The sequence below is a fragment of the Pteropus vampyrus genome, unplaced genomic scaffold (assembly GCF_000151845.1).
Source record: "Pteropus vampyrus isolate Shadow unplaced genomic scaffold, Pvam_2.0 Scaffold2, whole genome shotgun sequence".
Classification (NCBI taxonomy): Eukaryota; Metazoa; Chordata; class Mammalia; order Chiroptera; family Pteropodidae; genus Pteropus; species Pteropus vampyrus.
Window position 1 is genome coordinate 26,763,783 of NW_011888783.1, and position 13,570 is coordinate 26,777,352.

Consider the following 13,570-nt stretch of genomic DNA (forward strand, 5'->3'; position numbering starts at 1 on the left):
AGAGAGATAGTTTATCTGTGTACAACCATGTTGTGTCATGGAGCTTCTGGTTACTTCCTTTGACACCATACCTTCAGTGATTTGCTATTATTACTAGGATCTTGGCTCCCTTTTGAGGATCCTCTTTTTGCACATTCTGTGGCGCCTTTCTGAAATAATACATTTATGTTCAGGACCCATTTTACCTGACTCTTTAAGTACACAAGGTTAAGTAAGCTCTGAACAAAGCAGGAAGTCAGGAGAGCTGAGAGCTGTGTTCTGCTAATTCAGCAGGAGTTACAGGAAGTATAAGGAGGCATCATTGCTAATAACATGCCCACTTTAGCTGAATCCTGGAGAGAACTAGAGTGAAGAAAGCTATGAAGAAGCCTTGTTCATGTTCTCATTTTTTTATTATGTGTGTTTTTTTGGGGGGGACATGGTCAATTCATATACAGTTTTATAGCATTTTATTGGGCTGTTTTTGTTCCAGTTTATAACTCAAAATTAAAATAAATGGAATGCTCTGATGTGTGGTTTTTAAAAGATGTTTTGCCATTCTTTTATCCAGTCATTCTGTCCACATAACTATTATTCTTATCAATGTTAGTCTTATTGATTATCCAGTCCAGTTCCCTTTTCAAGGCAGGGGTTCAACCTCCTGCCCACCAACCCACCATAGTTTAGTGCTTCCAAAATTTTTGGATTTTGAGGACCAGCACATTAAACAGAACTAATTAAGATTAGAGATCCAGTCTAGAATCCAAATTTTATTTGGTCAAAAGAGACATACACTGAAACAACCACCATCTTTCATCACTATTTCATAAAAAGTCCATTTTAATAGCAAAAATGTGAGGAGTACATAATCTTAGAATAAATTTATTTTTTGAAAAATTTGTTACGCTTTTTTTTCTGTTTACCACTGACGGACTGGTGATCATGTCTTCTTAAGTAAGTTTTGTGAGACACTTCTCTGCAGCATCATAAATGACCTAGACCCAGGTGGTCACCTAGCTCTACTTGAACACTGCCAGGGTGGCCAACTCTACAAGCAACTTTTCCTTCTACATAGGATATGATTTCTAGACTTTTGTCTATGGTGCTTACTCTCTTCTGAAAGAGTTCATACTAGCTAAAAAGAAGTGTTTAGAACAGATGTGTAGTGTAGACAGCACAATGAAAGCAGGCTACTGTTATTCATTTATTTACTCCTTTATTCCTTTTCTTCTGAATTTTGACAGTTTTATTATTCGTCAGGCACTGTGCTGGGACCTGATATACAAAGTTCAAGGGCACACATATAATGGGGACGCAGACATGTAGATAATGCAGCAGAGTACTGAGTGTTGCGCCAAGATTCTGTGGGGACTTGCTGCCATAGACGTAGTGCAGAGGCAGTGCTTAGCTCTGCCAGGGAAGGTCAGAAAAGGCTTGCTTTTGGAGAGCACCATTAAACTGAGTCTTGCAGAATAACACTGAATTTCCCAGATGAAGTAACATCTTTAAGGTCAGGAAATTAAGATGGAGCAGGGCGACAGGTAAGGGGACTTGTATAGGAATATATAGGCAAGCTGGAGCTCTGTGAGTTTCCGAGGGTTGCTGTTGCAGAGTGCCAAAAGCTGGGTGGTGTAAAACAACGGAAATTACTGTCTCACGGTTCTGGCTAGAAGTCCAAATTAAGATGTCAGCAAAGCCATGCTCCCTCTGAAATGTAGGAGAGAATCCTCCTTCACTTCTTCCCAAGCTTCTGGTGGTTTGCCAGCAATCCTTGGTGTTCTCTTTTGCAGCTGAAATCCTCTGCCTCGCTCATCACACGGCATTCTCCCTGTATGTCTATACCTGTGTCCACATTTGTCTTATAAAGGCATGTGTCTCCATCGGATCAGGGCCTACTTTAATGACCTCATATTAATTTGACTGTATCTGCAAGAACCTATTTTATAAGATTGCATTTATAGGCACTGTTGCTTAGAATTTGATATATCTTTTGGGGGAACACAATTCAACCCATAATGGTGGGTGTTGGAGATTGTTGAACAAAGAGGCCTAAGAACATAATTTCTTTCTATGATCCAGGTCATTTATTTTTCTCGGTGTAGCCTGAGTCTGTTTGTTTGTTTGTTTTTGTTTTTGTTTGTTTTTTTGCATTTTTTTTTTCCCAGAGAACTTGGACTTGTTCTTAATCAAAGTACCCAGGTATTTTCATGTAAATAAGCCGAGGCTTTCCCTAAATCTGTACAATTGATCTCCCCCTCACTCCCACCCCCCAACCCAGAACATACATGTAAGACTTAGTTTTCCCTATTATAGTGTTGGCTTTAGCCAAGTATACATCTAGCTTGTTGAAATAATTTCAGAGTATTAATTCTGACATCTTACATTCACCATTACCACCCAGCTTTTGGACATTTATATTTTTAATAAGTGTGCTATCAGTTACCTGATATATGTCATTGTTTAGATGTTGAAAAAGTGCCTGCCAAGAACAGAGCCTCGTGGTGTATCCCTAGAGGCTTTCCTCCATGCTGTGAGCACATTGACTGACAGATTTTAGCTCAATCACTTATTTAACCACTTACTCATCCAAACCAAGTTTCCCCTTCCCAGATATCCTCATCTAATCTGTAAGCAAATAATGATTTTTATTAGCTCGAATCTTCTCCTATAAATAAGAAATACTTTCAGCCCCTATCTCCCTTCACAGCCCCCTTATTTGCAAAGAAGATTCAGAATGTCTTCTGGAAAATGCAGTGAATTCAGGCTATCTGGAGAGTGAGGCATATTACCTTTATTTGGGATATGGTAATTTTGTGGAACTAATACTAAAGTAACTTGAAACATTTGGTTCTCTCACATAAAGATAATTCCTCTCTGATTTTATTAGGTGTCAAGATTGTAAAATTTCAGAGGCGCACTAGTCTGCTTTTGGAACAATGGCTTATCTATACCTGCAGTGTTAATATAGACATCTTTATACAGAGGCAAGCCAGTAGGAAACCAATGTGGGAGCCCTATTTATCCATTTTCATCAGATCATTCTTAGAGCCATGGCCATTGTCATAGGTGACCCTGTACAAAATATCTAAATTCAGAAACATCAACTGCGCTGGCAGGCTGCACTAGCATTCCCTGGCTTAGACAGTCCGAGTGTGTTTTTTTTTACTAGTAATGCATTTATATTATATCCCCAGATTTCTTAGCGCCGAAGTGAGTAAAATAGATGTTATTTTCCTTTCCAGTCTGTTCTTCAGACTGTCTCTTCAAGGTCGTGGGGCAGTCAGGATTTATTACTTTAGCAAAGGATGGACTGACTGCCTTTGGAAATCAATACACTGGTGCCGTGTTTTGGATCAAAGCCAGCATTAGTGTCCCTAGGAAATGTCCAACTTGACTTCTGCCTTTTAAGTTTGTGTCAGAATCAAGAGAAATTTCTAGGTAATTTGCACACTCTGTTTTAATAGTTCAAATAACTGTTTTGCTTCAAAGAACATGCTTGCTTTTACTCTCTGTCACGCTATTCTTGTTTTGAATGAAGCAGTCATTTATGGTTTTCAGTGTTGGAATTTAATGCATTCAGTTTCTGTAGACTGCCACGGTTCTTTGGTAGGGGGGTGTGTGTGTGAGAGAGAGAGAGATTTCCAGTTTTGATTTCTTTTAAAAGGAGCAAACAAATTTAGAGATACTCAAAAAAAACAATCTAGGAACAAAATCTCCTAGGCTTTTTGGGGTTCCACCCACCAACATTTTACAGTTTTCTTTTTAGTACTAGTTTTTAACTCTGTGTTAAACTCTTAAACTACCTTGGTTCCTTCATGTGTTTTTATACGTTAAATTGGGATAAAGTACATGGTCATATCTGTTTTTCAAGGCAAAATGTAGTATTTTCCTCTCCCTATTAACTGCCAATGTCCCTTAAGTCTCCACACCAAGTACTTTAAGGGGGAAAAATTCATATTACATGATTATGTTTCATTCATTCAACCAGTATATATTGAATGGTTACAGTAAACAAAGAACTGTACTGAAAAGTAACCATAAAAATGGTAGGTCTGCCTTTTCTTAACACTGGCAACACTCCATATTAAGATAAAAAGGTAGTCTAGTTTAGTGCTCTCACGTGGAAAGAATTAAAAGTGCCCTTATTTGGAGGACGGTGGGAAGAAAGAATAAATTTAATAGTTATTGAATATCTGTTATGTGTGAAGCACTGTGCTAGCCCCTTTTAAGTATAGTCCTGTGAAGGTAGGTGTCATGCAGCTTTACAGAATGGATTACTAAGACCAGACAGGTATGCCATAGTCATAGAGCTTGTTATTAGCCAAAAGAGCACTTGAGGATAGATCTCTCTGGTTGCAACTCTATCTTCTTTTCAACATAATATTGTCTTCATTATGATAAAGTACTACATAAACATGAAGGTGAGATTACTAAAGCAAAGAAAATAATTACAGATTTTGGTGGAAGAGAAAGGAAATTTAAGGAATGCTCAATCATTGTCACTTCATAAATTCAATTCAGAAATGAAAGACCAGTTTCTATAATCAAATTGCCTTTATTTTAAAAGTTAGACATTAATCAATATTTGAGACTTTTAGGGATTCATTTTTATGATAGATAATCTTACATTTTACTTGCAAAATTCTGGGTTCCATTTTCAGCGTGTGTTATTTTCTTTCTGACATATTAGTACTTGGGAGCACTAATTTGAGTCTGGCCATCTGTGACTGCATCCATAAGTGCTGCAGTACAGTGACTTGTGGCAAAAAAAAGTGTCACAAGATAATGTAAATGACCCTTTGTGCGACGTGCTCTTAAAAGACCATAAAATAGTGTAAAGCTACTTTACCTTGATTGCAGACCATAATAGACACGATACTAAACTGTAATAGCACATCTATGTAATAAATCAAATGCTTTGCAGAGTGCTTTTTATTTAGAAGAGAGATATATGTTTTTCATAGAATGTGGTAAAAAAAAAAATGCATCTTAGCCATTTCTGATGGGGCAGTTTTAATGCTCATTCTATATGAATTATTTAGTTCAAGCCATACATGCAGTAAACAGCATCAATTGCTACTTTTATGCAGCATGTATAATAGATTAGCCATGCCACCCAGAACTATTGAAAAGGCAGATTAACAGGAATGGTTGTAAATTTAGTCAGAAGAGGTTATTAATCCCAAAATCTGGGTGCAAATTACCACTTTTATTTGTATTCTGAAAGGATGTGTTTATCTTAAAATTTTAATGTTGTGAAAATCAGATATGTAAATCTATATTTTCTCTTGAAAAATGTGATACTTTGGCCCAAAACTTCTGTAATTTATTTTATAAGACAACGAGTCTAGACGAGAATGAGACCACTTGAGGATGTTCCGAGCTTATGCTAAATCATCTCTAATTTGCAAGCTGTGTGTCTGTGACTGAGGCTGAAACTCACCGTCCCTTTCCAGGACAGTTCAGAAAAGTGAATCGTGGTGGTTCCTTTTCTCCATCCTCTTTGCATTTACAGAGAAGCCACTGGCTTTCCAAAGCACAGATACCATGGGTGATTCTTCTCAGATGTCAAGTTAAGCATTTAAGGCTAGTTCAAAGAAGCACTCTGTCTTAAAACTTTCCTATTCTTTAGAATTGTTCCATGTGTGTCCTATCTCTTCTCATCCCTCCATTTTAATTTCTTGAACTGGAGTGTTATTACTTGAACACAAAGATAAAAAAAAAAAAATTACAATAACATAAAATGTGACATTTCTCTCTGCTAATCGTAGCCATAAGATTTTCATTAATCTTACTAGAATCTTGCTTTCATCATACCATTCTGCAGTTGCAAAACCTCCACCACATTCTGTTCCCCGACTCCTTTTCCTGGAACCCGTGGCGCCATAAGACCTTTTCAGGCTCGGCCTCCACTACTCCTCCCACATAGGTTGCATGAGACAGATTCTTCTGTTTATTGCCCTCCACAGCCCACCTGAATTCCTGCTTTCCCCAGAGTCTTTCTCACTGAACTTGACTTTCATCTTAGGCTTATACTCCCCTTTATTTAGCATTTACCATACAAGATCACAGTATTCTTAGTTATTTTTTAATATTAAAAATTCCTTACATCTCCAAAAGATTGCCCTCTGCCCCCCAATGGTAGGAATGGCATCTTATATGTTTTTTTCATAGGCCTTATATGGTGAAGGGCATACTGTAGATTTGCTATAAATATTGCGGGTTGATTTCTCAGTCTGATCTTTTTCTTGACTACTTGTCTTTCCTGTGTTTCATTCACCCTCAGCACCAGGCTTGTTTCTGACCTTTAGTGCTGTAGCAGCTCTTCCTGCCAGACATTCTCCTTCAAACCCTGGCTCCAGTTCCAGCTGCATAAGATGCCACTTCCTGTTCTCACACACTGGGAATCGTTTATTCACAAAGGCACGCCCAGCTATACAACACGAGTGGAAAGGGGCGATTATCCAATGTGAGAGTTAAGCCAAAAAACTGGAATGAAAGCGGGAAATGTCTTTCTCTACTCTTCATATTTGGTCGTATAAAAACATTGAAAATCTTTTGGGCCAAAAAGATAAAGCCTTACAAAATCTGTTTGATATCGATTGCTTCATTGTAAAATTCACATGTTTTGTAGATAATGCTTACCACTTCCTTTACCAAGTAAATAAAGTAATATAACCAGCTGAATTATTCAAGGTAGTGAGGATTCAGAATAACAAGGATAAGTGACTCCTACTTTTTTATTTGTGGCCTCATTCTCCAGCAAACTCTTCTGTTAGCAAAGCAAATGTATGCAATTTATACTTTCTTTCCTTCCCCTATTTAGCCACTGTTAGAAGAGCTAAAGCAAACTTTAGAAAATCCCCTTTTTCTGGGAAGCCACTGAAATAATAAAGCAGCAGAAAAAAGCAAGTTAGAAAATTACATGTACAGTATCATCTTCGTGTAGGCATATATATATGTATTTTTTTCCTTTCCCCCAACAATTCTGAAATAATGAGAGGTTTTGGCTTGTAGGGTCCAAATGCATTCTCAGCAAGTAGATACGTGGGTTGCTCTTTTTTAGCTTTAAAACCAGTCATGCCTCCTCCTCACTGATAACTGTATATGTGTTCTGTTGATGGGTTTCTTATTCCATATAGAGCAATGTCGTCTATCCAGAAAGTCAGGGAACTCCTTTTTGGATGGTGTCAGCATCTGCCTTAGAGACTGTAACAATTATGGAGTCTGCCCTCATCTGCTCACTGGTTTGGAGCTGTGCAGATTCAAGATGGGAATTGCTTTGAACTGTTGGAACAATCTGTTTTGTGACCAGAGTTTCTGCAGCTGTCAACAATGGTTGGCCAAAGCAAACTTCCTGCCTCCCATCTTTGCTACTTATTAGCTGTGCAACTTTTAATAGGTCCCATACTCACTCTGCTCCTCAGTTTCACATCTGCAAAGTGGGAGTAATACTTTATCTGCTCAAAAGGTTGTCGTGAAGATTTAGGTAAATGACCTTAAGTCACTTAGAACAGTGCGTGGCATAAAATAAAAACTGTATAAATATAAGCTGTTACTTTTATTATTCCTTCGCATTAAGTCACTGGGGCTTTCCAGTGTTGATGTTAATAATATAGCCACATACACAGAAGTTTTATTTTTCTCATTTTAGTCCCCTGTTCCCTCCTTCTTGCTGATGTCATTTGCACGGGCACAGCGTCTCTCTCAGGATGGATGCATGAGTCTCTCTTGTCCAGAAGCAGTTCGGCTGTTAAAAACAATCATCCTACATGTGTGTGCAACATCCTACCCTCTTTCAAACTTAAAATCTTTTGTTGTTTACGTTATGTGTACACTTCTCGTTATTTTCCACACGCTCATTGCTTTTTCAGTTTAATAATGTCCATAAAGTATTCCCAAACACAAACACTGCAGATGACTCCATGGTGCCTTTAACAAATTTACAACTGGAATGACAAATATTAAAACCACTTATCAACCATTACCGCCATCTGTTGGTGGTGAGTAGAGTAGACACTACTCTTCAGAGCCTTGGCCTATAACTGGGAATGTTCAAAAACTGCAAGTTCCCTAGTAGAGAAATGTGTGTCTGTCTGTGCATGTATGCATGTGTGTGTGCACACAGATGTACACTCACACTGGACAAAGTCTGTAAGGATATGCACCAATATGTAGTAGAATTCATACCCAGGACTTCAGGTGATTTAATATGTCAACCTACTTTTCTGTGTTTTCTAATTATAATAAGTAAGCACTGTTTTTATAATTAAGGTTAATTAACAAAAGGTAGAATTTAGGAGGAACTAAGTATTGGGGGCAGAGGAGAAAATTAAGCTTTATTTACTAAGTGCAAACTAAAATATATTTAGATTTTATATTACAGTAGATGAAAGAAGAGCTATAAATGGAAATGGAGAAATGACTAAAGCTGTGGTGCAAACAAAAGAAATTTTGGTAGATTCTAAGCAAAAGATTTTATCAGCCAGGTTCACTCGGACCAGTAGGTTTAAATGTGAGTTTTTACTTGTTATCCTCTCCTTTTGAAATTCTAATTATTCTGTAGTCACGTCTCTTAGTCCTCTTTATCCTTTTACTGTCAGAGCTTCCTCTGGAGTGGATTATCTTCTCTTAGCAAAGAATATTATATTCTGAGTAGTCAAGGCTGTGTGGTCTGAGCCTTGTTACTTTGAAGCTGGATAAAACCCAAAGAATCTTTATATTCACATTTTCCCCATAAAATTCTGTAGTTTGCTTTCCTGGACATGCCTCTCCTTAGTGTTCTTAGAGTGCATTTGCCAGTCAGGTGGCCTGTTTCTCCCAAGACATTGTATGTCCCTTTTACTCGATTTCTTTTTTTTTTTTTAAACAAGTTAAGGTATAAATAGGAACAAGGGGAGGTGAAAATCTGGTTGCTTTTGAGTTTTTACCCAGATATCTGTTGTTCTCATGGGCACTGATGATCGACAGTACATTTAGACTAAGTGTTAATCACCTATAATGGTTTCTCCTCCCCTCACATCCACTGCCCCTCATTATACTGCAGGTAAAAGGTAGAGGGAAATGGTGACTGCTCTGAGACCTGCTGCTCCTTTTCTGTTCTCTGAGATGCCATTTGATAGATAGCTCTTTTCCATGTTTTAGAGCCCTTTCTCATGTCATCAAAACTACTTGTTCTGTACTCCATTCCCACAGCAGTGACTGCATTACTCACTGAGAAGCTAACTTAGCCAGGGCCTGAGTGATTTAAAGTGTTAACATCTTCCAGTTCAGGGGTCTATAGTTTAATGAGAGCCTTTTGTACTGTGAGTTGTTTAACTGAGTGGACAGCCCCCAAAAGCAGGTATTTTAGGAGAGTAAAACCTTTCAACAGCCCATGGTAAACACAGGTAAGCATCTTCTTCATCCACTAGATTGCAAGGAAGCTAGTATGCAGTTGTTTCACAGAGTGAAAACTGTTTTCTCACTTTCTAGGAAGTCATGGTCTTTCAGTTTTAACCCACAAATCATGATAAAAACCACGATAGAAAGTAAAACTGATAAATTTCAGTAATATCTCTTTTCCCATACTCCACCCCATCCTGCCCTATTTATCCATCCCTCTTTCAGCCATGAACTACATGTTTATTTCTTGTGTTTAAAACAAAGAAAACAACTTGAAAAATAAATCTATTCCAGTATCTTAATAGAAGAAGTCTTCCATTTTGTTTCTCTCCTTTCATACTCAATGTGTAAAGGAAATGTTTCTCAAAATTATTTCATAGATAAATTTCAGTGAGAACTTAAACAATTCGTTTTTGAGCTTTGGGGTTTTTAGGCAAGATCTTAGGCTCAAAACTTGTATGAGCTTTTGTTTTCTCATTTGCAAGAAATGGAAATCATAGCACCTACCTCATAAGATTGTTGTGAAGTTAAGTGAGATCATATCTGCAGAGTGCCTGGCACAGTGCCTAGATCATGGAACTGAGTAAATGTAATCCCCTTTCTGGTTTCTTATAAAATGGTCACCTCAGTGGCTGAGGATATTAGTGAAGCTTTCATGGAAAAATAATGTTTGAACAGGTTCTTCAAATTCAATCAAGCATGGGTAGAATGGGGTAATGGAGGGGTGATGTTTAATGTAATGAATGCAGCAGACAGGATTGGAAGGAGCAGAGGCTGTGGGCAAGGAGAACTATGATATATATATGCTTTTCGCACAGGTCTAGGCATAGTGAAAAGAAGGAATGACTATTAGCAACATGTCAGAGACGAAACTCAGGAGCATTATTGACTGACTGGGTTCAGGAACGGCTGAGTTGATGATATCTCAAGGACTTCACATCTGGTAAAAGATTGTGAGTGTGGCAGTTCTGTCAAATGAAGAGACATGAAGGGGAGATTGGGAAAGATGTGTTTGGGCTTCTTTGGAGATGAGATGTAGAAAATTGTGAGAATGAAGTGATATTTAAGAATCTTAATAATGTACTAGGATATATAAGATAAAAAAGGAAGAAACAAACAAACAAACAAAAAAACTAAAACTTTGATGGGATTAAAAATAAAAACAACCTAGGAAGGAGAGAAAAATGGGCATAATCAGAGAAGTGGCATTAATTAAAACCATGTCAGTGGATAATTCCCTAGGAATAGGAAGTGTTGAGGACCACATAGTAAACGTGGTGAAAGTACTTAGTTAAGGAGAAGAGGAAGCCAAATGGGTAAAGAACCACTGAAAAAAAGCCCAGAAAGTGGAATGGGATCCTGGGAGCCGGAGCAGAGGCAGAGAGGTACAGGAAGTGAGGAGTAATGTCAAATGCAGTAAAGAGATCAAAGAGAACCCAAACCAGAAGGGAGTGTGGCATGGATCAAGTGTCCGTGCTACCAAGGGCCTTTTCTCTTTTCCCACTTCCCACTTTCTCTATGTCTTTATCTTTCCCATCATTAATGTGGAGAGAGAACCAGTAGGGTAGCAGGCTAGCGCCTGCCCTTCTCTAAATTTCCTTTCTTCTGTTTGGTTTACAAAAGACCCTGAACTCTGCTACCTCAAGCAAAGTCTCTTAATCTCTGTTACTCTCAACCCCCTTATCTTAAATTGGAGTCATACCAACTTTCTTCCCTACTTTTGGAAAGGTATGAGACAAAGATGCAATCCCAGAGCGGTTCAGATAAAACTTCTGCTAATGATAGAGCCCTGATAAATATCAGGCATGTAAATAACCTAGGTAGATAAATGGTTGCTAAAAGGTGGTCTTTGAATCATATTTTTTCTGGTTTGCAGATTTTTAAAATTATTTTTTTGTAAGCTTAGTGACCTGTGTTAATGTTGTTATAAATATTCAGAATCTCTATAGGGATTTCAAGGTGTTTGTGCAACATTATGCCTGTTGGATGTAACTGTCATTTGAACCTTAAATTATCTCTACTTTCATGCCTAGTTAGTAATCATTTGATTACATGATTACACAGTGAAATTTAACTGAGGGAGGCGGGTAGCTCGAGCCATTTGTTTCTTCTTGATAAATATATTTCAGCTTGTTCAATGCATAAAATAGAAACCTATAGTATTTAAAGTGGTTTAAAATGCTTTACAGATACTTGTTTCCTAAAACTTTTAAGACACCTTATAGTCTTCAGAATCATTCATGAGAAAGCAATATTAGAGAAAATGTGAACTTTTTAAAGCAAATACATAGGAAAGTAAAATTTTGGAATGTACCCTGTATAAATGAGGAAACGAGTCTCAGATATGTAAATTATGTGTATTTCCCAAAGTCCCAATAATGTTTACGCATTATTTTTCAAAGCTCTTTTTCCCCTCCGTTTTAAGAAGACAAACACAAATAGCAGTGCTATACATTGTGGTGGGGTCGCTATGAAAGGGTGTAAAATTAGTACATATGTTTATACTGCCGTTTCATTTTCAGTAGCAGTGTACTAAATTTTAATGCTTTAAGTTTTTTTCCTCCCCCTCCCCCGGCCCCAACTTCTATTGTACGTTAAGGGATTTGAACACGTTTCTCATACAAGTCCTCATAAAATCAATGCCTAATCTCTGGTTCATTGTTTTCTCTTCTTGATTGCCCATTTCTTACACACATATTAGTGTGTATACTGTATAACTTATCTCTGAGTTAAAAGAAGCAAGAGTAAAGATGTTTGTAAACAGTTATTCAGATTTTAGGTTTAAAAAGACCTGTTTTAAATATACCATCAAATGTGTTAAACATGTGTACACACACACACACACATTCTGTGATGCTCTAAAGTCATTCAGTGCTGTCTGCAAAACCAAAATGAATAGAAATAAAGCAGAGAGCTTTCCCCTCATTAGTTTTAAAGGCTGTGTGGATCACAATACTTTAATAATTCTGTAACCTTGCCTTAGGCTTTATATTTGACCACAGATATCATGTTATTAGGGGGGAAAAAACTATTTTTTTATAGAGCTCACATTTCTTTTCTTTTCTTTTTTTTTTTTTTTTTTTTGGTCCCAAGATTGTCAGGTAAGTACCTAATTTCTCAAAGCTACACATCAAACTAATCCAAAGATTCCAATGGCACGCCTAACCATTCCCTTTTTTTAGTTTAGTTTTGAGTTTAGAATTCTCATTTCCTGTACTCTACTAAAGAACGTTTTGTGCTTTAAAGTTCGCAGATGTTTGAAAAGTATTTGTGTTCTCTGGACTTATTAATAAAGGTTCCTTGATTATATTTTTTTTTTTTTTTTTTTTTTGTCTTTTAGATACGGGAAAATAGTCTCCACAAAGGCAATTTTGGATAAGACAACGAACAAATGCAAAGGTATGTTTCCTTGGCTAACAATTTGCTAAATTGTAGCTTTAGAAAAATGTTGGAATTTTAAACCTGATCTCTGGTTTCAAAACTACCTCTATTTTATTAAAAGCCAAATCTTATGTGTCACCCAGTTTCTGTCTTGCATAATGTCAGCATATTGCTTACGTTCGTCCCTGGTCGAGTTTTGGCTGGAAACCCAACAGCAGTTAGCAGGTTGCCAGAATCCCAGATTTGACGCCAGTGGAGTTAACATGCAAAATACTGGTTGGCATTTAGCCCCTGCTCTTAAAAGGGGAGTCGAGTTAGAAAACAGCTTTTCTTTCGTGAGCCTGAGGAGATTAGAGCTGCTTACTGAAGACCACTGGACTGTACTAAAGAACTGAAAAGATTACATATTGTGCAAATTGGCTCTATTAATTAGAATAGAGTAGTTTTAAGCAGTACTTAATTACATGTTTCAATACTCCCGATTGTTCTCTCCTGAATGCCTGTTGACAATATTGGCAGCAGGGAGGAAAGAACCATTTTCACTGACCAAATTGTATAGGGAGGGGAGGTCATACGCCCCTTTGAAAATATGCTGCTGCATTAATTTGATGCACTGACCTTCAGTTTTCCGTGTAATTAGGATGAGCTCATCCAGCTCCATGAGCTGGAAGAGGAGGCGTCTACAGTAGGCAGCACTGATGCTCCCCGCCTCTGACTTTTAATGATCCAGCATCTAAACAATAGGCATGTGATTTCTAGGAAAGGGGAAGAATGGAGTCAGCTGACTTTGAGTCTAACTACTGACCCCATGAATTGAAATAAGGTT

At 37.5% G+C, this 13,570-nt stretch overlaps 1 protein-coding gene across 12 annotated transcripts in view; it reads left to right on the plus strand.

Annotated features, from left to right (window-relative positions):
- RBMS1 (RNA binding motif single stranded interacting protein 1) overlaps nt 1-13,570 on the plus strand; it is a 200,020-nt gene that overhangs the window by 146,031 nt on the left and 40,419 nt on the right. For all 12 annotated transcript variants that reach the window (XM_011358651.2, XM_011358671.2, XM_011358661.2 and 9 more), the window contains exon 3: nt 12,704-12,762. In XM_011358651.2, coding sequence (XP_011356953.1) covers nt 12,704-12,762 — 59 coding nt within the window. The remainder of the gene's footprint in view (nt 1-12,703; nt 12,763-13,570) is intronic.